We start from the raw sequence: 23,526 nt of genomic DNA, 5'->3' as shown, positions 1-23,526 counted from the left end.
ACCTTCAAACGAATGTTTCTAGTACTCAACCATACCCTATCACCTGGAACAAAAACCGGAGCCGCCCTTCTGTGCTTATCAGCGTGTTTCTTGAACAACATGGAATTATGTAGGAGAATTTGTCGAGTCTGATCCCACAACTTCCTCAAATTGGCAACATGAACATCAACCGACGGTACCCCTTGGGAAGGAGAAACCGAGGGAAGAATGGAAGGATGAAAGCCATAATTCATGAAGAAGGGACTGGAACGAGTAGAATCACAAACGAGATTATTGTGTGCAAACTCCGCCCAAGGAATCAAACCGACCCAATCGTCCTGGTGTTCAGAAACAAAACAACGCAAATATTGTTCAATCTTTTGATTGGTACGTTCAGCAGCTCCGTTAGACTGAGGGTGATAGGCAGAAGAAAAATTCAATTTGATGCCTAGTTGAGAACAGAAGGATCTCCAAAAACGTGAAACAAATTGGGAACCTCTATCGGAAACAATTTCGGAAGGTATCCCATGTAAGCGAAAAATCTCTCTTGCGAATATCTCCGCCAATTCAGGAGAAGTCGGGAGTTTAGTTAAGGGCACGAAATGAGCCATCTTAGTAAACCTATCAACCACCGTGAGGATCACAGTCTGTTTTTTAGAAACAGGCAAATCTACAATGAAGTCCATAGCCAAACAGGACCATGGTCTCTCTGGAATGTTCAAGGGATGTAACAACCCACATGGAAGCGTATGAGGTTGCTTAGTCTTCATACAGACCTCACATGCTCCGATTAAATCCCTAATATCCTTCCGTAAAGAAGGCCACCAGAAATCTTTAGAGATCAAGGAACATGTCTTGCGAATACCCGGATGCCCAGCCGCCTTACTGTTGTGAAAACACTGTAAGAGTTCCAGTTGGAGTTCAGGAGGAACGAAATGCCTTGCCCCAGGAGTCTGTCTAGGCGCCAGATGCTGCAACTTCATGATCTGACCAAGCAACGGAGAGTGACTCTTAAGACTCGTGTTGGCGATAATATTGCACCTGGGTACTATAGAAGACAAAACCGGCTCAGATATCGCAGAAGGTTCATATTGTCGAGACAAAGCATCGGCTTTAGAATTCTTAGAACCAGGTCTATAAGTGAGCGCGTAATTGAAATGCGTGAGGAATAAAGACCAACGAGCTTGCCTGGAGGACAAGCGCTTGGCCTCCCCAATATAGGACAGGTTCTTGTGGTCTGTCAAAATAGTAACAGGATGTAAGGTGCCCTCCAATAAATGTCTCCACTCCTTTAAAGCCATGATAACTGCTAGTAGTTCCCTGTCACCAATGTCATATCTGCTCTCAGGGCCTGATAGTTTCTTGGAAAAAAAACCACATGGATGTAAGGGCTTATCCACACCTAACCTTTGGGACAGGATAGCACCTATACCTGTCTCTGAGGCGTCTACCTCGAGTAGGAAAGGCAGAGTCGTATCAGGGTGAACTAAAATTGGTGCAGAAGCAAACAGTTCCTTGAGTGTTTTGAAGGCAAGGAGGGCTTCAGTAGACCAGTTCTTAGTGTCAGCCCCCTGTCTGGTCATATTGGTAATAGGAGCTATAATTGAAGAGTAACCCTTAATGAACGCCTATAATAGTTGGAGAATCCAATAAACCTCTGAATGGCCTTGAGGCCCCTGGGTAAAGGCCAATCCAAAATGGACTGGAGCTTATCCAGGTCCATCTTAAACCCTTCCCCAGAAATCACATAACCAAGAAAGTTTATCTGGGATTGGTCAAAGCTGCATTTCTCCAATTTGCAGTACAGGCCATGTTGAAGAAGCTTGCGCAATACCCTTCTGACTTGTCTGTGGTGAGTCTCAATCTCTCTAGAGTGTATAAGTATATCATCCAGATATACAATAACGCAGTCATGTTGAAATTCCCTAAGAACTTCATTGATCAGGTCCTGAAATACTGCCGGTGCATTACAGAGGCCAAAAGGCATTACTGTGTATTCATAGTGCCCATAACGGGTATTGAACGCCGTCATCCACTCGTGTCCCTGCTGAATTCTCACCAAGTTATACGCCCCTCTGAGATCTAACTTGGTGAAAATCTTGGAGCCTTTTAGACGATCAAAGAGCTCGGTAATCAAAGGAATTGGGTAGGCATTTCTAATGGTTATTTTGTTCAAACCTCGATAATCAATGCAAGGTCTTAGTGTACCATCCTTCTTTTTAACAAAAAAAACCCAGCCCCGGCAGGAGAGGAGGATCTCCTAATGAATCCTTTTTCAAGGTTCTCACGAATATACTCCTCTAAGACTAAGTTCTCTTTAGTGGACAAAGGATATACATTACCCCTGGGGGGCATAGTACCAGGTAGTAGATTAATCTTACAATCAAAAGACCTGTGTGGAGGTAAAGTATCAGCATTCTTTTTGTCAAATACTGCCTTTAAATCCAGGTACAGGGGCGGTATTTGTACCTCTGTAGAGTAGGTAGAATTAATCGGTGTGTTAACTGCGCAAAGCGGTGACACTGTCCGTAAGCACCTGTCCTGACAACCCTGACCCCATGAGATTATCTCCCCTAATTCCCAATCAATAATAGGGTTATGTTTTTTTAACCAAGGGTACCCCAGGACTATGGGAACAGAAGGAGAAGAAATAAGCAATAAAGATATGTCTTCCTCGTGTAAGATACCAACAGTTAATTTAACGGGTATGGTTTCACGGAAAATAACAGGCTCAACTAAAGGTCTACCATCTATGGCCTCAACGGCCAAGGGTGTCTCCCTTAACTGGGATGGGATATCAGGGTCCATGAGGACAGGTGTCAATCCATATCTGCCAAGTGACCCTATGTAGGGGGAACAGTCCCTATTCTGCTCTGTGTCAGTGTGTATCAGGGTCCCTGAGGACAGGTGTCAATCCATATCTTCCAAGTGACCCTATGTAGAGGGAACAGTCCCTATTCTGCTCTGTGTCAGTGTGTATCAGGGTCCCTGAGGACAGGTGTCAATCCATATCTGCCAAGTGACCCTATGTAGAGGGAACAGTCCCTATTCTGCTCTGTGTCAGTGTGTATCAGGGTCCCTGAGGACAGGTGTCAATCCATATCTGCCATGTGACCCTATGTAGGGGGAACAGTCCCTATTCTGCTCTGTGTCAGTGTGTCAGGATCGGGACAGGGATCCAACACGCAGAGTACAAACAGGTGGTAGGTACGTATACCGGACCTTAGAATGGCCGGACTTAACGTAAGGAGTAAGTAGAGAATGGTCTAGGAACAAGCCGAGGTCGAGGGAACGAGAGGACAGGTAAGCGAGAGACAAGCTGAGTCAAAGGGTAACAGAGATAAACAGGGTAGTACAAACAAGCCGGGTCAGAACCAAAGAGACAACTAGAATACAAGAGCACTGAGTGACTAGACAGGCTAGAACCACGACAGGGCAATGAGCAGATGCCGAAAGCCTTACTTTATACCTTGATTCTAGAGGGTAATCACGCCCCCGACGAGTCCTGAATAGTGCTCGGGACTTGACTGACAGGTCGACCCGGGTTGGCGTCATTACGTCGACTACTGAGCGTCACGTCATATAAGGAAGTGGATCCCTCGCGGTCGGCTTGTAAATGGCCAAGAGAACCGCGAGGAACGGAAGAAACAACCCCTCTGGGAGGATAAACGTCTAAGTCTCTCACCTCCTCTGAGGTAGAGACTACAGGTACCCTGACAGTACCCCCCCTCTCAGAAACGCCCACCGGGCGGAAGGAACCGGGACGAGATGGAAAACGGGAGTGAAAAGCCCTGCGGAGGCGAGGAGCATGTACATCCTCCTGAGGTACCCAAGTCCTCTCCTCAGGACCATATCCCTTCCAGTCAATAAGATATTGTAACTTCCCCCGGGAGATTCGAGAATCGATGATGGAGTTGATTTCATACTCCTCCTGACCCTCAACCTGAACAGAGCGAGGAGAGGATATAGTGGAGGAAAATCTGTTACAGACTAGCGGTTTCAGTAAAGAAACATGAAAGGAGTTAGGAATGCGTAAGGCAGCTGGAAGAGCTAGGCGATACGCAACTGGGTTAATTCGAGTCAGAACCCTGTAAGAGCCAATGTAACGAGGAGCGAATTTCATAGAAGGAACCTTCAAACGAATGTTTCTAGTACTCAACCATACCCTATCACCTGGAACAAAAACCGGAGCCGCCCTTCTGTGCTTATCAGCGTGTTTCTTGAACAACATGGAATTATGTAGGAGAATTTGTCGAGTCTGATCCCACAACTTCCTCAAATTGGCAACATGAACATCAACCGACGGTACACCTTGGGAAGGAGAAACCGAGGGAAGAATGGAAGGATGAAAGCCATAATTCATGAAGAAGGGACTGGAACGAGTAGAATCACAAACGAGATTATTGTGTGCAAACTCCGCCCAAGGAATCAAACCGACCCAATCGTCCTGGTGTTCAGAAACAAAACAACGCAAATATTGTTCAATCTTTTGATTGGTACGTTCAGCAGCTCCGTTAGACTGAGGGTGATAGGCAGAAGAAAAATTCAATTTGATGCCTAGTTGAGAACAGAAGGATCTCCAAAAGCGTGAAACAAATTGGGAACCTCTATCGGAAACAATTTCGGAAGGTATCCCATGTAAGCGAAAAATCTCTCTCGCGAATATCTCCGCCAATTCAGGAGAAGTCGGGAGTTTAGTTAAGGGCACGAAATGAGCATCTTAGTAAACCTATCAACCACCGTGAGGATCACAGTCTGTTTTTTAGAAACAGGCAAATCTACAATGAAGTCCATAGCCAAACAGGACCATGGTCTCTCTGGAATGTTCAAGGGATGTAACAACCCACATGGAAGCGTATGAGGTTGCTTAGTCTTCATACAGACCTCACATGCTCCGATGAAATCCCTAATATCCTTCCGTAAAGAAGGCCACCAGAAATCTTTAGAGATCAAGGAACATGTCTTGCGAATACCCGGATGCCCAGCCGCCTTACTGTTGTGAAAACACTGTAAGAGTTCCAGTTGGAGTTCAGGAGGAACGAAATGCCTTGCCCCAGGAGTCTGTCTAGGCGCCAGATGCTGCAACTTCATGATCTGACCAAGCAACGGAGAGTGAATCTTAAGACTCGTGTTGGCGATAATATTGCACCTGGGTACTATAGAAGACAAAACCGGCTCAGATATCGCAGAAGGTTCATATTGTCGAGACAAAGCATCGGCTTTAGAATTCTTAGAACCAGGTCTATAAGTGAGCACGTAATTGAAATGCGTGAGGAATAAAGACCAACGAGCTTGCCTGGAGGACAAGCGCTTGGCCTCCCCAATATAGGACAGGTTCTTGTGGTCTGTCAAAATAGTAACAGGATGTAAGGTGCCCTCCAATAAATGTCTCCACTCCTTTAAAGCCATGATAACTGCTAGTAGTTCCCTGTCACCAATGTCATATCTGCTCTCAGGGCCTGATAGTTTCTTGGAAAAAAAAACACATGGATGTAAGGGCTTATCCACACCTAACCTTTGGGACAGGATAGCACCTATACCTGTCTCTCAAGGCGTCTACCTCGAGTAGGAAAGGCAGAGTCGTATCAGGGTGAACTAAAATTGGTGCAGAAGCAAACAGTTCCTTGAGTGTTTTGAAGGCAAGGAGGGCTTCAGTAGACCAGTTCTTAGTGTCAGCCCCCTGTCTGGTCATATTGGTAATAGGAGCTATAATTGAAGAGTAACCCTTAATGAAGCGCCTATAATAGTTGGAAAATCCAATAAACCTCTGAATGGCCTTGAGGCCCCTGGGTAAAGGCCAATCCAAAATGGACTGGAGCTTATCCAGGTCCATCTTAAACCCTTCCCCAGAAATCACATAACCAAGAAAGTTTATCTGGGATTGGTCAAAGCTGCATTTCTCCAATTTGCAGTACAGGCCATGTTGAAGAAGCTTGCGCAATACCCTTCTGACTTGTCTGTGGTGAGTCTCAATCTCTCTAGAGTGTATAAGTATATCATCCAGATATACAATAACGCAGTCATGTTGAAATTCCCTAAGAACTTCATTGATCAGGTCCTGAAATACTGCCGGTGCATTACAGAGGCCAAAAGGCATTACTGTGTATTCATAGTGCCCATAACGGGTATTGAACGCCGTCATCCACTCGTGTCCCTGCTGAATTCTCACCAAGTTATACGCCCCTCTGAGATCTAACTTGGTGAAAATCTTGGAGCCTTTTAGACGATCAAAGAGCTCGGTAATCAAAGGAATTGGGTAGGCATTTCTAATGGTTATTTTGTTCAAACCTCGATAATCAATGCAAGGTCTTAGTGTACCATCCTTCTTTTTAAAAAAAAAAAACCCAGCCCCGGCAGGAGAGGAGGATCTCCTAATGAATCCTTTTTCAAGGTTCTCACGAATATACTCCTCTAAGACTAAGTTCTCTTTAGTGGACAAAGGATATACATTACCCCTGGGGGGCATAGTACCAGGTAGTAGATTAATCTTACAATCAAAAGACCTGTGTGGAGGTAAAGTATCAGCATTCTTTTTGTCAAATACTGCCTTTAAATCCAGGTACAGGGGCGGTATTTGTACCTCTGTAGAGTAGGTAGAATTAATCGGTGTGTTAACTGCGCAAAGCCGTGACACTGTCCGTAAGCACCTGTCCTGACAACCCTGACCCCATGAGATTATCTCCCCTAATTCCCAATCAATAATAGGGTTATGTTTTTTTTAACCAAGGGTACCCCAGGACTATGGGAACAGAAGGAGAAGAAATAAGCAATAAAGATATGTCTTCCTCGTGTAAGATACCAACAGTTAATTTAACGGGTATGGTTTCACGGAAAATAACAGGCTCAACTAAAGGTCTACCATCTATGGCCTCAACGGCCAAGGGTGTCTCCCTTAACTGGGATGGGATAGCGTGTTTGGTAACAAAAACTTGGTCGATAAAGCTCTCAGCAGCTCCGGAATCTATCAATGCCATAGTTTCTAGTACTCCCCTCTCCCAAGTTAAAGCAACGGGTAGCAGAAGCCTGTGATCTTTATAATTAAGATTAGAGGACAAAATAGAAACACCCAAGGCCTGTCCTCTAGAGAAACTTAGGTGCGAGCGTTTCCCGAGCGATTAGGACAATTTAGGCGTAAATGACCTCTGACTCCACAGTACATACACAACCCCTCCCTTCTCCTGTACTGTCTCTCCTCTTCTGAGCGGCGAGTATTGCCTATCTGCATAGGTTCTGGAAAAAGTGAGGTTGTGGATTCAGAACTTTGAAATGAAGGAGCTAGTTTAAAGGAAGGTCTACGGTTTCTCTCTCGAGTGTTCTGCCTCTCTCTTAAACGTTCGTCAATGCGAGAAATAAAAGAAATTAAATCCTCCAAATTTTCAGGAAGCTCTCTAGTAGCAACCTCGTCAAGGATTATGTCTGATAACCCGTTTAAAAATACATCTATATAAGCCTGTTCATTCCACTTAACCTCTGCCGCCAAGGACCTGAACTCTAGTGCATAATCCACAAGTGTTCGGTTTTCTTGTCTAAGGCGCAACAGTAATCTAGCTGCATTGACCTTTCTACCTGGAGGGTCAAAAGTTCTTCTGAAAGCAGCTACAAAGGCATTATAATTATATACTAACGGATTATCATTTTCCCACAATGGATTGGCCCATCTCAAAGCTTTCTCAACAAGTAATGTGATAATAAATCCAACCTTCGCCCTATCTGTAGGATAGGAGCGGGGTTGTAATTCGAAATGGATACCTATTTGGTTTAAGAAACCACGACACTTCTCTGGAGAACCACCATAACGTACAGGTGGAGTGATACGGGAAGAAGCACCTACAGTGGCTACCTCTAGACCTGAACTCACAGGAGAGATAGAAGTATTACGCATCTCCTCTGGTTGATTACCAGAACGAGATAGTAACGCCTGTAGTGCTAGAGCCATCTGGTCCATTCTGTGATCCATGGCGTCGAAGTGATCCTAGAGTCAGAAGGACCAACCTGAGTGTTTGTACCTGCAGGATCCATTGGCCCTGTCGTAATGTCAGGATCGGGACAGGGATCCAACACGCAGAGTACAAACAGGTGGTAGGTACGTATACCGGACCTTAGAATGGCCGGACTTAACGTAAGGAGTAAGTAGAGAATGGTCTAGGAACAAGCCGAGGTCGAGGGAAAGAGAGGACAGGTAAGCGAGAGACAAGCCGAGTCAAAGGGTAACAGAGATAAACAGGGTAGTACAAACAAGCCGGGTCAGAACCAAAGAGACAACTAGAATACAAGAGCACTGAGTGACTAGACAGGCTAGAACCACGACAGGGCAATGAGCAGATGCCGAAAGCCTTACTTTATACCTTGATTCTAGAGGGTAATCACGCCCACGCCGAGTCCTGATTAGTGCTCGGGACTTGACTGACAGGTCGACCCGGGTTGGCGTCATGACGTCGACTACTGAGCGTCACGTCATATAAGGAAGTGGATCCCTCGCGGTCGGCTTGTAAATGGCCGAGAGAACCGCGAGGAACGGAAGAAACAACCCCTCTGGGAGGACAACTCCTCTGAGGTAGAGACTACAGGTACCCTGACACAGTGTGTATCAGGGTCTCTGAGGACAGGTGTCAATACATATCTGCCAAGTGACCTTATGTAGAGGGAACAGTCCCTATTCTGCTCTGTGTCAGTGTGTATCAGGGTCCCTGAGGACAGGTGTCAATCCATATCTGCCAAGTGACCCTATGTAGAGGGAACAGTCCCTATTCTGCTCTGTGTCAGTGTGTATCAGGGTCCCTGAGGACAGGTGTCAATCCATATCTGCCATGTGACCCTATGTAGGGGGAACAGTCCCTATTCTGCTCTGTGTCAGTGTGTATCAGGGTCTCTGAGGACAGGTTTCAATCCATATTTCAAGGTGTCAATATGTCATATGTCAGGTGTCAATCCATATCAATTGTGATTTAGGAATGTTAGGTGATGTATGCCCTTTATGGATTAAAACCAGACTCTGCATGAACTGTGTAAATTCCGTGGGAGTTTTGCCATGGATCCCCCTCCGGCATGCCACAGTCCAGGTGTTAGTCCCCTTGAAACAACTTTTCCATCTATTGTGGCCAGAAAGAGTCCCTGTGGGTTTTAAAATTCGCCTGCCCATTGAAGTCTATGGCGGTTCGCCCGGTTCGCCGGTTCGCGAACATTTGCGGAAGTTCGCGTTCGCCGTTCGCGAACCGAAATTTTTTTGTTCGCGACATCACTATCCCCGACCTGGCTCAGCACCGTTCCTAATCCAAATATAGAAGCATCTGTGTGAATGAGAAAACGTTTGGGGGGATGAGTGGCAGCCAGCACAGGGGCATTTACCAGGGCATTCTTAAGGGCTTGGAGTGTCTGCTCACACTCCGGGGCCCAGTTTACCTGCCTGGGTAAGTTCTTATGGGTCAGATCAGTGGGGGACTTGGCTATGGCACTGTAATTGGGGACACAATAGTACCCAGCAGTTTGTAGGAAGGCTAGCACCCGTAGTGCAGGTACTGTGCCATTTGGCTACTGCCTCAACCTTGCCTGGCTCGGGCTTCTGCTTCCCACACCCTGCCTGGTGGCCCAGGTACTGTACCTCGGCTATCCCTATGTTGCATTTTCTGGGCTTTAGGGTTAACCCTGCCTCCCTAATCTAGTACCAATCCTACATGTGTCAGATGCTCCTCCCAAGTGTCGCTGCATATGGCGATGTCGTCTAGGTATGCACAGGTGTAATCCGGAAGGCCATCCAACAGCCAGTCCACTATTCTTTGGAAAGTGGCCGTGGCATTCTTCATCCTGAATGGCATTACCTTAACTTGGTACACGCCAAAGGGGGTGACGAAGGCTGACTTGGGGACAGCATCTATCACTAGGGGAATCTGCCAGTACCCCTTACACATCATGGTGAGGTACTGGCACTGTGCCATTCTGTCTAGGATCATGTTGATGTGGGGTATAGGGTAGGCATCAGAGACCGTCTTGTCGTTGAGCCCCATGTAGTCCACACAGAACCGGGTGGTCCGTCTTGTATATATAAGGGCTTTGGGACTTTTCGGTCACCCACAGTCGGAGCATTTCCTGGATCTCCTGCTTCATGTTTTCCCGGACTGCCTCTGGTATCCGATACGGGGTCCACCTCAGAGGTAGCTGGTCGGGGGTCTGGCTAGTGGGGTACATTCTGGCAGGTTTTAGAAGGTCTCCCGCTTGGCAGCCAACAGCTGCCTCGCTTGTCTGTGTTCAGGCTCAGTCAAGTTCCCCAAGTGGAGCTCGTCTATGGATCCAGCCTGAGCTCTATGCTCCAGGAGGTCGGGCAGTGAAAGATTATCAAAATCTTCCGAGGCGGGCGCACATATAGCGATGACCTCCTCTGTCCGCTCGTGGTAGGGCTGTAGCATGTTAAAATTAAACATGCGTCTGGCTCCTGTACCCGAGCAAGGGCCGATCATGTAAGTAATTACACACTTCTTGTCCACCACCTGGTGTGGGCCCTGCCAGGCGGCCTGTAGCCTATCATGCCGGACCAGTTTCCGAACTAAAACCTTCTGACCGGCTTAAAAGCTATGGTCCCTGGCTCCCTTGGGGACATCATCTACCGCTAGGGCAACCTGCCAATACCCCTTGCACAAGTCTATCATGGTGAGGTACTGGCCCTGTGCCATCCTGTCTAGGAGCTCATCCATGCAGGGCAGGCATCGGAGACCATCTTGTCATTGAGTCTCCTGTAGTCCACACAAAACCAGGTGGTTCCGTCCTGTTTCGGGACGAGGACTACAGTGGAGGCCCAAGGGCTTTGGGACGGTTCGATCACCCCCATTTCCTGGATCTCTGTCTTCATATTTTCCTGGACCGCCTCTGATATCCGGTACGGGGTCCGCCTCAGAGGTAGCTGGTCAGGGGAGGGTGGCTAGGGAGGTACACCCTGGCAGGTTTGAGAAGGTCTCCCGCTTGGCAGCCAACAGCTGCCTCGCTTGCCTGCGCTCCAGTTCAGTCAGCCGGTCCCCAAGTGGACCTTGTCTATAGACCCTGCCTGAGCTCTATGCTCCAAGGACATATAGTGGCAACCTCCTCTGTCTGCTCGTGGTAGGTCTGTAGCATGTTAATATGAAACATGCGTCTGTCTCCTGTACCTGAGCAAGGGACGATCACGTAGGTAGTGGCACACTCCTTGTTCACCACCCAGTATGGGCCCTGCCAGGCAGCCTGTAGCCTGTCAGGCCATACCGGTTTCAGAACCAAAACCTTTTGGCCGTCTTGAAAGCTTTGGACCCTGGCTCCCTTATCGTACCCGGTGTACTGGCGCCTCAGCGCTGCCTGGAGGTTCCCACGCACCAGAAGAGTGAGCTCCTCCAGCCAGTTCCTAAACTGCAGCACATATGGATGATGGGGGTCCCTTCCTGCTCCCCCTTTCTATCCCAGTGCTCCCTGACAAGGTTTAGGGTGTCCGATCACCCTCCGTCTGATCATCAGTTTGAACGGGGAGAACCCTGTCGATTCCTGAGGCACCTCTCAATAAGCGAGCAGGAGATGCGGCAAGAATCTCTCCCAATCCTTGCGAGTCACCGCAAAGGTGCCGAGCATCTGCTTTAGCGTGCTATTGAAGCGCTTGCACAGACCATTGGTCTGGAAGTGGTATAGGGAACTTAAGATCGGTTTAATGCCGCATAACTTCCACAGCTGGTGGGTTATTTCGGCAGTGAACTTGGTGCCCTGATCCAAGACAATCTCCCATGAAAAAACAATCCGGTAGAACACTCGCATCAGGGCTTCGGCTACAGTTTCCACCTGAATATTACTCAGGGCAACTGCCTCAGGGTACCGAGTCGTGTAGTCCACAATGGTCAGAATATATTTCTTCCCAGAGGGACTAGGCTTAGCCAGGGGACCTATGATATTGAAAGTTACTCTGCCAAAGTTGTCTTCAATGATGGGTAGGGGATGGAGCGTGGCCTTGTGCCGGTATCCCCGCTTCCCCACCTTCTAGCAGACATCGCAGGACCGACAGTACCATGTCAAATCCTGGGAGATGCCTGGCCAGAAGAGGCTTTGGGTGAGTTGGGCGTGTGGCCAGGGGGATATTGTGAGCTATCTTCAGTAGCTCCTTTCGATACTTCCTGGGTACCACCAACTGTTTGGTGGTGGTAGGAGCTGTCCCTGATTTTTCTTTCTCTCCCAGGCGATACAGTAAATATTTTTCCCGAGTGAAACATTCATTATCCAACCCAGCTCGACTAGTGGCAACCTGATTTCTGCAGGACTTCAGGGAAGGATTGAACACTATCTCCCTACAAAACCAGGGTAAGGGTGTCAGGGTAGGAGAAGGGCCACGGGGAAAAGGATGAGGGGGAATGGCACGGGGTTGTGTACTCCTGGGATGGCTATGGGAAATTGGGGCATGGGGATGGTTGCATGTGCCTACCTGAGCTTTGAAGTGTGAGCTGCCCTGGGTGGTGCGGGATTGCTTCTGGGTTGTCACTGGATAGGTCTCCTCAAGTTCGGTGGAGGGGATGTAGGTGGAGGTGAGCTGGGCAGGTCATTGTCCAGCAACACATCGGAGGGTAGGTTGTTCATGAGCACGACCTCCACTATCCAGTTCCCGGCGCCCCAATCAAGATGGACCCGAGTGTGGACAGGCGGTAAACTCTCCCCCCCACTACTCAAACAGCAACGGTTCCTCCAGTCTGATCCTTCTCTGTGACGAGCTGGTGCTGCAGCTGGACCGGCTGTCTGTGATGATCCCGATTATCTGTGGCAGCCAGTATGGGGTCTGCCTCATGCAGGGCGCTCCAGGCTTCCTCGTTCCTCATTGGGGTTGGGGCCATAGGTAATATAGGGCAGCATCTAGGGATGCCGGAGGGTCCCATTGGATGGATCCACATATACCGGTCCCTCATCTGGGGGCAATACCTTTTGTAATGGCCCAACTGGTGGCACAGGTGACACAGACTGGCTGCCCGGCTTAGGGCCCTCAGGGTTGGTGCAGGATCCAGAGAGCCTCGGGGTGGGGTGGCTGCAGTGAAGCTTAACCCCAGGCGTACAGGGTGTCGGTGAATTAGGGTGGTTGCTGGATGCTGGGGTCACCTGGTATCTGCTTACTTATCTGCTTTTTGGGCTGCTTCCGTCAGGGTCTTAGGCTGTTTGTCTCTTACCCAATCTTGAATCTCTGTGAGAAACCCGTTGTAGGAAAGGTTCCAACATGAACTTCCTCAGAGTTTTTCACTTGCTTGGACTGCACCCAGCTTTGGGCTGCCTGTATGGGAGTCTTGGGACCGCTTTTTCACTTCTCAGAACTTTTGGCAGTATGCCTCTGGGGTGACGGCATACCTCATCAACAGGACCTGTTTCACAGTGGCATAGTTCCGCAGGTAAGCATCCGTAGTTTTTACCGTGAGGCTACCATTCAGGATTCCCCTCTAGCCTCCAGCAAACAGAGTAGTCCATCAGTCAGTTCTGTTCATGAACACTGGTTCTGCACTGTGAAGAAATCCCTCTTTATGTTCAGTATTTCTCCCCTGTTCATTCGGTATATGTAACTACCGAACAGAGACCACCCCCCTGGCTCGTTAATCTTCAAAGAATGCCTCAATTAAACCCTCTACCTGTGTGGCCATCGTTCGTACTACCAAACGCTACGTGGCTGAGAAAACGGCGGCCATTTTTTTTTATGCAAACAAAGGCAGTGGGACTTGGTCGTCGAGTGTCTGGAACTAAAATCGGACACTCGACTTCCTGAACACCGGTCTCAACATACGAACGCTGGATCTTTATTTCCCGAACAGCTAGAAGAGCGCTGTTCGGTACTTTTGTTCATTCGAATGAGGAGAACAATCGCTGCTAAGAGCCAGGGGAAACCGTTTGTGGGATTATTCATTTTTTGCTACTTAACAAAATAGACCGGCAAAACTACCCAAACTCATGGAACTGTTTTGGGCAGCCACCTCGCTGTTAGCCGGTCACAAAAGACTTACATATGGTTTTAGAACCCCTGAACCAATCTGGGTGAAATTTAAATATGTTGGTCACCCAGATCGGGGCTATCAGGGGACATATTGTTTGTGGGGATACCATTTGCCTAAAGGGGTGTTCTAAATATTGGGGAAAACTGTAATTTTTCTCCCTGGAGATAATCAAGTTATTACTTTATCAGACTTGATTATCTCCAGGACTAGGGGTGGGAATTGTATGTTTGTGCTGGGAGTGTTTTACGGTTTTCTTGTAAATGATTGGATGTACTTTGTCCCTCCCTGTGGGATGTCCCCTTGCATGGGGACTTGCATAAAAGCCAGTGTGTGATCATTAAAAGCCAGTTCTGTTGCACCCTTCTTCTAGACTTCGGCTGATGTTTGGGGATTCGTATGCTTTATTAAGGGAATCTTCTTGTAAAGCTATTGTATTCATATGGATTTCGTTTATTTCATCTACCGAATGGAGAGCCATAATCACTGATGCTCTGGCTGTTCGGGAGGAAACTACCAAATGAGGATTGGACATCCTAGGTTTCCTTACAACTGATGGCAAGCGGAGGGATCCGAATCCCGAATGGACGTTCTGAACCAAGCAAGGGAATGAATGGCTCAGCAATACCAGCTATTTAAAAGATCCACGCTAAAAGATTTACTGGAAGCTCGAGGCAGAGTGGCAAGTAACAAGTCAAAAGCCACGTTAATTGCGGATTTAATACAGAGCGACGGAAACAGTAATACAGAGATGGAGCACGAGGAAGAAACCGAGATGCAGAAGGATATCAGATGGATGCTTAGTGTATTAGGACCCAATCCATCAACAGAGGCAGTTCTGCAGGTTATGGCACAAGCCAGACAATCGCAAAAAGAGCGAGATGATCGAGACAGACCTTTACAGGGGGATTTTCTACACTCCCCGGGAAGTACAAATGACCCACCAAAGAAGGTAAACTAGGCAGCGTCTATAACTTTTAATGATAATGACATGGAAATTGACAGTTATCTACAAGACTTTGAACGTCAATGTGCGCTGGAGGGATAAGACTCCACAAAATGGGCTGCAGTACTTAGAAGCAAACTATCAGAGAAGCAGAGGCATTGCGAGCAGTACCTGATGGGGTCATACACAATTATGGCAAGGTAAAAGACATTTTGTTGGCCAGATACGCTGTAACCCCAGAGGCGTACAGGAAGAAGTTTAGGGAACTTCGGAAAACCGGGAAAGATTCTAACACTGAATGGGCTTTCCGGCTACACAGGGCAGCCCGGAATAGGATGCAGGGCTGCCAAGCAACTACCCTGGGGGATGCCTAACAGCTCATTGGAGCAGTTTTTTAATCACACAGTGGACAATATAAAAGACTGGGTAAAGGACAGAAAACCCAAAACTTTGGAGGAAGCCGCCAGACTAGCGGATGAGCTCCAGGACAACCGGAGGTGAAAACAGGGAGTGAGCAGACCAACCTTTAAACACACCTACCCAGTACCAGCAACTCCTGCACCACCTAGAGCCTCCGTAAGTAACCCTCCACAAGGCCCAGCAGCAACACCCCGACCCCCTGCAGTGTGTCATTACCGCAAGCAACCAGGACATTACAAGAACCAGTGTCCTCGTTTGAACCGAGGAAGCTGGGAAAGGCAACCACTGCAACAACCTAGGGCAGCCGCCCATTGTGTCCAACAAGAAAGTCCTTCCAGCTCCCTTAACCAAGAGGAGCAGTGGAGTGTTTTGCATGAGGTCAATCCAGTGCAAGCTGGGGGCGACAACCGGGACCACCACCGTCAATGGATTACGGTAGATGGCGTGGGGGCCTGAGCTATGAGAGACTCTGGGGCCACAATAACCATAGTACAACCACACACGGTCAAGGCCCAAGCTCGCACCGGCCACACAGTAGCCATAAGGGTGGCTGGGAGTGCCATTCACAAGCTACCCACAGCCAGCGTCCATGTCGACTGGGGTTCTGGATCTAAACAATTGGAGGTTGGCATTATGCAGGAACTGCCGGCCGAGGTCTTATTGGGGAACGACGTAGGCTGTTTAACCTCCCAACTCTCACGGGACACCATTTCAGAAGCCTACCCAGTTACCACCCGAGCCCAAGCCATACTGGAAGCACCGCTGCACTCTGAGGAAAACCAGGTAGGAGTTGAAATACCACCTTTGCCCAACCCCCCTTGCACTTTCTGGGATACCCCACAGGGTTTTGAACAGGAACAGAGAACAGACCCCACATTAGAAGGGTATAGAAAGGCAGTAGAGGTTCCCTGGGGTGACCGCACCCACGAAAGGTTTGAGTGGTATAAGGGATTATTGTATCGAGTGACAGGAGGGGTGGGACATGGGGCCACCCAAGTCACTAAAAGACAGTTCGTAGTACCCCGTAAGTTTCGTGCTGAGTTATTAAAACTCAGTCATGACTTTCCCCTAGCAGGACATCTAGGGATTAAGAAGACGAGGGACTGGTTGACCCAAACGTTCTTCTGGCCTAGGATCACGCAAGATCTTAAATATTATTGTAGAACGTGTGACATATGTCAAAAGATAGGGAAAAGAGGTGACCACCAAAAAGCCAAACTCCACCCTTTACCCATTATAGAAGAGCCGTTTCACAGAGTAGCGGTAGACTTAATAGGACCCCTCAGCCGACCCAGTCAGTCCGGCAAAAAGTTAATCTTAACTGTGGTGAACTATGCCACTAGATACCCCGAAGCAGTAGCCCTTTCGAACATAGAGGCCGAGACCGTAGCTGAGGCCCTAGTTAAAATTTTCTCCCGGGTAGGTTTTCCCCAGGAGATCCTGTCCGATAGGGGGACTCAGTTCACTGCACTCCTGACACAGCAATTGTAGCAGAGTTGTGGAGTGAAGCCCCTATTCAGCGCCCCCTATTACCCCCAGACCAATGGTCTCTGTGAACGTTTTAATGGCATGCTCAAGCAGATGCTAAAGACCTTCGCAGAGTCCTGCAGGAATTGGGAGAAGTATCTACCCCACCTTCTGTTTGCCTATCGCAAAGTGCCCCAGGCATCCACCGGGTTTTCCCCCTTCGAACTCCTGTTCGGGAGAAAAGTTCGGGGCCCACTGGATCTCGTACGGGAGCACTGGGAGGGCAACACAGATTATGGGGGAGTCCCTATCGTCCAGTATGTTCTGGAGTTGCGGGAACGACTACAGGCTCTTACCTCTCTGTTCGGGAGAACCTGCGGGTGGCCCAGGAATGCCAGAAGAAGTGGTACGATAGAGGCACCAGAGATAGGGTACTAGAAATAGGACAGAAGGTGTTGGCATTAAGGCCCATTAAGAAGGACAAGCTGCAGGCGGCCTGGCAGGGACCCTTTAAGGTAGTGGAGCGCATAAGTGATACCAGCTATATTGTGAGCAAGTGTTCAGATGAAAGGCTGACCAAAGCTTTTCATGTGAACATGCTCAAGCCCTATTTTAAAAGGACTGAAGATGTGGGCGCAGTATGTGCCCCCTCTTCCGAGGATAGTGAGGGACTTTCCCTCCCTGATTTATTAGACACCTCCCCGTGTACTATTGACCAAGTAAGCTTGGGTCAAAACTTAACCTCCTTAGAGAAGAGTGAGGCATCTCAGCTGCTTCAGGGATACCAAGGAATGTTTTCTGCCATACCAGGATATACCTCCGCTGCGGTACATCGTGTAGAAACCCAGGGAGAAATGCCTTTATGGCAGCAACCATATTGTATCCCTGAGGCAGTACGTGAAAATATGTTCGCTGAAATAATGGATATGCTCAGATTAGGGGTTATAGAACCCTCTCAGAGTCCTTGGGCTTCGCCGGTAGAACTAGTACCGAAGCGCGACGGCACCACGCGCTTCTGTGTAGACTATCAGAGACTCAACGATCGCACCATAACTGACGCCTACCCCATGCCCAGAATAGATGAGCTATTAGACCGTATGGCTAGGGGCAATTACCTGACTATCTTGGACTTGTGCAATGGGTATTGGCAGATCCCCTTGGAGCGGCCATCCCCAAGTCGGCGTTTGACACTCCATTTGGGCTATACCAGTTCAAGGTTATGCCCTTTGGGATGAAGAATGCCCCGGCTACTTTTCAGAGGATGGCCGATAGGCTTCTGGAGGGGTTCCAGGACTTTGCATGTGCGTATCTAGACGATATTGCCATCTACAGCCGCACTTGGGAAGACCACCTGGGGCACTTGTCCAGGGTACTCAAGCGAATCCGTCTAGCGGGTCTCACATTGAAACCTGACAAATGCCACGTAGGCATGGCCGAGGTACAGTATCTCAGCCACAGGGCAGGTTCCGGTAGGCAGCGTCCAGAGCCTGCTAAAGTAGAGGCCATAGCTAATTGGCCCCAACCACGTACTAAAACCCAGGTATTAGCCTTTTTAGGGATGGCTGGCTACTACCGAAAATTTGTCCCAGAGTATAGCGCCCTGGCCAAGCCTCTCACCGACCTTACCAAAAAGGCCCTACCTAAACAAGTGACCTGGACCCCGGAGTGAGCGGACGCTTTTCAGAGACTTAAAGCTGCATTAAGTGAGGCCCCTGTGTTGGCAGCCCCCAACCATACTAAACAATTTCTTGTACACACAGATGCCTCCATGTTTGGGCTGGGAGCCGTGTTGAGCCAAGTGGGGGACGACGGCATGGAACACCCAGTGGCATACCTCAGCCGTAAACTTTTGCCCAGAGAGGTCAGCTATGCCACCGTAGAAAAAGAGTGCCTAGCCCTAGTTTGGGCCCTTAAGAAACTTCAACCTTATCTGTACGGACGACCATTTACCCTTATGACCGACCACAACCTCCTTGTGTGGCTAAACCAGGTAGCTGGTGACTACCCCAGGCTATTACGGTGGAGCCTAGACCTTCAGCCATATAACTTTACTATGCAATACCGTCTGGGCAAACAAAATGGTAATGCGGACAGTCTGTCCCAACAGACCGAACTGGACAACTAAAATACTTTTATCAGACATCCCCAAGCCAACCTGACAGGGTCTAGGCAGGTATGCCGACCTATGGAACTATAGGGGAGCAGTGTGAAGGAATCCCTCTTTATGTCCAGTATTTCTCCCCTTTTCATTTGGTAGATGTAACTACCGAACAGAGACTACCCCCCGGCTCGTTAAACTTCAAAGAATGCCTCAATTGAACCCTCTACCTGTGCGGCCATCGTTCGTAATGCCGAACACCACATGGCTGAGAAAACGGTGGCTTTCTTTTTTTATGCGAACAAAGGCAGTGGGACTTGGTCGTCGAGTGTCTGGAACTAAAATCGGACACTCGACTTCCCAAACACCGGTCTCAACATACGAACACTCGATCTTTATTTCCCGAACAGCTAGAAGAGCGCTGTTCGGTACTTTTGTTCATTCGAATGAGGGGAACAATCGCTGCTAAGAGCCAGGGGAAACCGTTCGTGGGATTATTCGTTTTTTCTACTTAACGAAATAGACCGGCAAAACTACCCAAACTCATGGAACCTTTTTGGGCAGCCACCTCATGGTAGCCAGTCACAAAAGAAAAATTTTAATATGTTGGTCACCCAGATTAGGGCTATCAGGGGACATATTGTTTGTGGGAATACCATATGCCTAAAGCGGTGTTCTAAATATTGGGGAAAACTAAATTTTTTGAGATAATCAAGTTATTACTTTATCAGACTTGATTATCTCAAGGACTAGGGAAGGGAATTGTATGTTTGTGCTGGGAGTGTTTTACGTTTTTCTTGTAAATGATTGGATGTACTTTGTCCCTCCCTGTTGGATGTCCCCTTGCATGGGGACTTGCATTAAAGCCAGTGTGTGATCATTAAAAGCCAGTTATGTTGCACCCTTCTTCTAGACTTCGGCTGATATTTGGGGATTCTAATACAATACACTGGGGGTTTCAATCCCAAGAAGATGATGGGGTGATAAAAGAGGGACAAAGCAGCCACCCTGTGACCATGTCCTGCTGTGACAGGAAAAGGGAAATGGAGAAGGGGGTTGAGGTCCTGGCAGACACTACATTCCCAAAAGGAGGGGGGAGGGGGCCCACAGCTGCATATACAGGCACAATACATGAAACATAATACAAGGGGAAAACCACGAACAGCCGGGACTCCGTCACAGTGACGACGTCACTTCCGTCCAAAAGGTAAAGAGAGAAAAAAATATACAGTAAGCTGGACAGCCCAAACAGGAAGTGACGTATCGTGGCTATCCGCATCATCATGGGATGCCAGCAAGAAGATGCAGGATAACGTGATTATGCCTAATCAAGGCTATGATTGGACATCGCGAACCCACATGACTGGGACTTCCTCCTGGCGCGATGGTTTAAAGACGGAACAGAAGCTCACCACACACACAGCCGACTGAGGAAGCTTTGTATAAGCAAAACACCTCTTGGCAACTAACTGCAACCATCTGGGTCGAAGTGCAAATACTGGATTTTATAATATTTTTTATATTAATTGTACTTATTCAATAAATTGTTTTTATTTGTTCCACTTACGTGACTTCCACCTAATTCGGGCTAGCCAGATCCAATCCAGGCACTTATTGGACAGATAGGGCGCTCTAGCAAGACCTTTTTGGGGATGTATAGCATGTGGGGCTGCGTTACTGCATTGTATGTATTTTCGTTTTTTTTTTGTATGTTCGGCTTTCTGTGTCCGGGATATAATTAGTTAACACAATTATCTCCCAGACACAGCGACGCCTGGGCTTTGAATACAGACCCCCTGCTGTATTTTTATAAGCGCTTCACTATATATATATATAAAGGCATAAAAACCTTTGTAACACTTTTTACTTTAGGCTAAGTTTAAGGTTCTATATATGAGCTATTGTATTATTGCTTTTTTTTTATTTACATTTTTCTAAGTGTCCATTTATTATGCTTTGGCAGGCTAGAATGTCTCAGACAATAATAAGCTCTCAGCCTCACTCAACTTCAGGATATGCAACCAGCAGCCAATGGACTTCTGATGAATTTGACTGCTGCGAGGACATGGGCATCTGTAAGTTCTACACAAAATGCTTTTGACATGAAAGCAATATTTCCAGCATTGCATGGGATTGGATAAAAAGATAATGTAAGCTACATAACCACTGGAGTCCTCTGGTCCTATCTCATACACTTCTAGTCACTCTAGTATCTTAAAGGAACTTCTAAAGACCATAACCTTTACAGCATGTTGTAGTGGTCATGGTGCCATTATTCTTTTTCCCATGCTAAATGGTCAAAAATGTACAAATGCTTGACACTCACCTGGTTCTGTTGGGCTCCAGAACAACATTGGGCTCCTGACAGAGCCAGGTCAGTGTCAAACGTTTCATAAAGCTAACTATAGGACAGAGCCAGGGGACTCCTGGAACCATAACCCCTACTATGCAGTATCCCTAGAGAGATCTGAAGTTGCTTACTTGCACTTACATCTCACACATATTACTCTTGCTCACCATATTTTTATATCGACCAAATGCTATAGCTCGTTCAGTAGGCTCACCATGAATACTTTTGTCTTTATTTACTAAGTCTGCTCTTATCTTCTCTCTCTCTCAGGTCTTTGTGGAACATTTGTCCCCTGTTTCTTGGCTTGTAAAGTAGCCTCAGATTATGGCGAGTGCTGCTGTCTACCTTGCATTGGAGGTACCGTGATGGCCATGCGTACCGGCATAAGAGAACGTTATCACATTCCGGTATTTATTTTATCTATAAGTTACCTTCTATGGGATGTCAAAAATAAAGTGTTTCTGTTACTGTCTTTGTATTATCCTCAAGATATTGCCTTTATTATGATGATTATAGCATACCATACAAGAGTGTGCATCTATATTCCTCCCAGATTAAAAAAAAAAAATACAGCAACCTGCAGACATGAGTACTGTAAACTCTTAATCACTCTCCAGCAATCACTCCCATTCAGAGCCTCAATTACAGCCTATCAGAAAAACCCAATCGAAAATTCTCAATGTTTTTATTGAAATTCAGTTGGATTTAATGCTAGCCAAAATTATAAAAGCTGCACCTAATAAACAGGTTGGCTGCTTGAGAAAAATGGTACGATAAATGTGCTTCAGAAGCACATTTATTGTCAATTTTAATGAATTCCCTGTTAGTAATTAAGAACAAATGAAAGAAACACTATAGGGTCAGGAACACAAACATGTATTCCTGAACCTTTAGTGTTAAAACCCCCATCAATCCCTCCTGTCCCCCCCCCCCCTATTGCCTCCGTAAATATAGTAACATCTTACTTGTATTCAAGTCTGCTGCTGCTGTCTCTGCCACTGATCTGCCTCCTTGGCTAACATCATCAAAAGTGATTATCTGAGTCAATCAACAGGGCCGGATTAAGAGCCCAGTGGGACAAGCGTAATGTATCTGATGGAGATGGTGCTGGAGGGAAACTCATAGGATGCAGCTGCTCACAGAAGGGACATTTAATGATGAGCTCATGCTCTGCTTGCTGGAGTACGCTTTCAAGGAATTCAGGGCCACAAGGAACCAAAATCGGGAAACGTTGGGAGGCCTCGTAAACTGTACTACTAGTTACAACATCACCATGTGTACATACCTATAAACTTGTTTTTGGACCGTTTTTATTTATCTATTTATGTAACATGTGAGAAAATTTTAACTTTTGCTTGCATAATATCATTTCACACACTGTATGAAATATTCCAAAATTAGACTAGTGGCTCTGTGTATTGACTTTTTAATCCCCCAAATATTTATTCAAAGTATACAGGAAAGAAAAAAAAAATGTACACTCCAGATTATAGCAAATATAAATCTCAATGAAAAGATTTAGCAAAAAATGCTGATTTGGAAATTCTCCCACTCAATTATAGTTGCAGTTTGGCTGTAGCATGCAAATTTTAGTAGAAAAATATCTATAGACTACGAAGCCGTGTGAATGTACTGTTTTTATTATTCAATGGTGTTATGTTCCTGATTGTACCCTATTTTTGCATTACAGGGTAGTATCTGCAATGACTGCGTATGTCTCACATTCTGTGGCCCATGCGCTCTCTGCCAGATGGCACGTGAGCTGAAAACCAGGAACTAAAGGAATCAAAACATTTGCTTAAAGTGCAGACACAGTATATAACTGAGTGCCGTATGGAAAATACTGAAAAAAGCAAAGAATGAAACAAACATAACATAAATATCCTATTGATCAAAGAAAAATGCACTATGCACTATGACATTTTACCCTTTTATTATATAGTTATAAAATTATATATGATTTTGTATGTAAAAAAAAAAAAATGCTGTAATAAAACTTGTTTTTATCATACTTTTTTTAAAGGGTTACTCCAACCACCATGAGTGGTGGGAGCCTGTATGTGTAGTGTTTCAGCTTGTACCACTGCACATCCAGAGGAATCTGAATGTTTGTGCCGAGACTAGTTGCACCATGGCACACATGACTTTGGTTTCCTAATGTGAATTCTGAACAAAAATTATGTGTCATCGGCAACAAATGTAATGAGCTTCTCCCATGCAGACAGCTTCATTTTCACCTACATCCAGTGACAGTTATTCCCCTTTTGCCCTCCCCTTCCCAGTTCAGTGTGCGCGCATGGGTTCTGAG

The 23,526-nt window shown here is 47.0% G+C and overlaps 1 protein-coding gene across 1 annotated transcript; it reads left to right on the top strand.

Annotated features, from left to right (window-relative positions):
• Positions 1-20,837: 20,837 nt before the first annotated feature.
• On the top strand, positions 20,838-23,104 carry LOC134578181 (cornifelin homolog A-like). Its single transcript, XM_063437198.1, has 3 exons — positions 20,838-20,943; positions 21,489-21,625; positions 22,909-23,104. The coding sequence occupies exons 1-3, from the start codon at positions 20,838-20,840 to the stop codon at positions 22,996-22,998; spliced, it is 333 nt and encodes a 110-aa protein (XP_063293268.1). The 3' UTR covers positions 22,999-23,104.
• The last annotated feature ends 422 nt before the right edge of the window (positions 23,105-23,526 follow it).

This window comes from Pelobates fuscus, chromosome 11, assembly GCF_036172605.1.
Source record: "Pelobates fuscus isolate aPelFus1 chromosome 11, aPelFus1.pri, whole genome shotgun sequence".
NCBI classification, from domain to species: Eukaryota; Metazoa; Chordata; class Amphibia; order Anura; family Pelobatidae; genus Pelobates; species Pelobates fuscus.
This window is presented reverse-complemented; position numbering and strand designations above follow the sequence as displayed.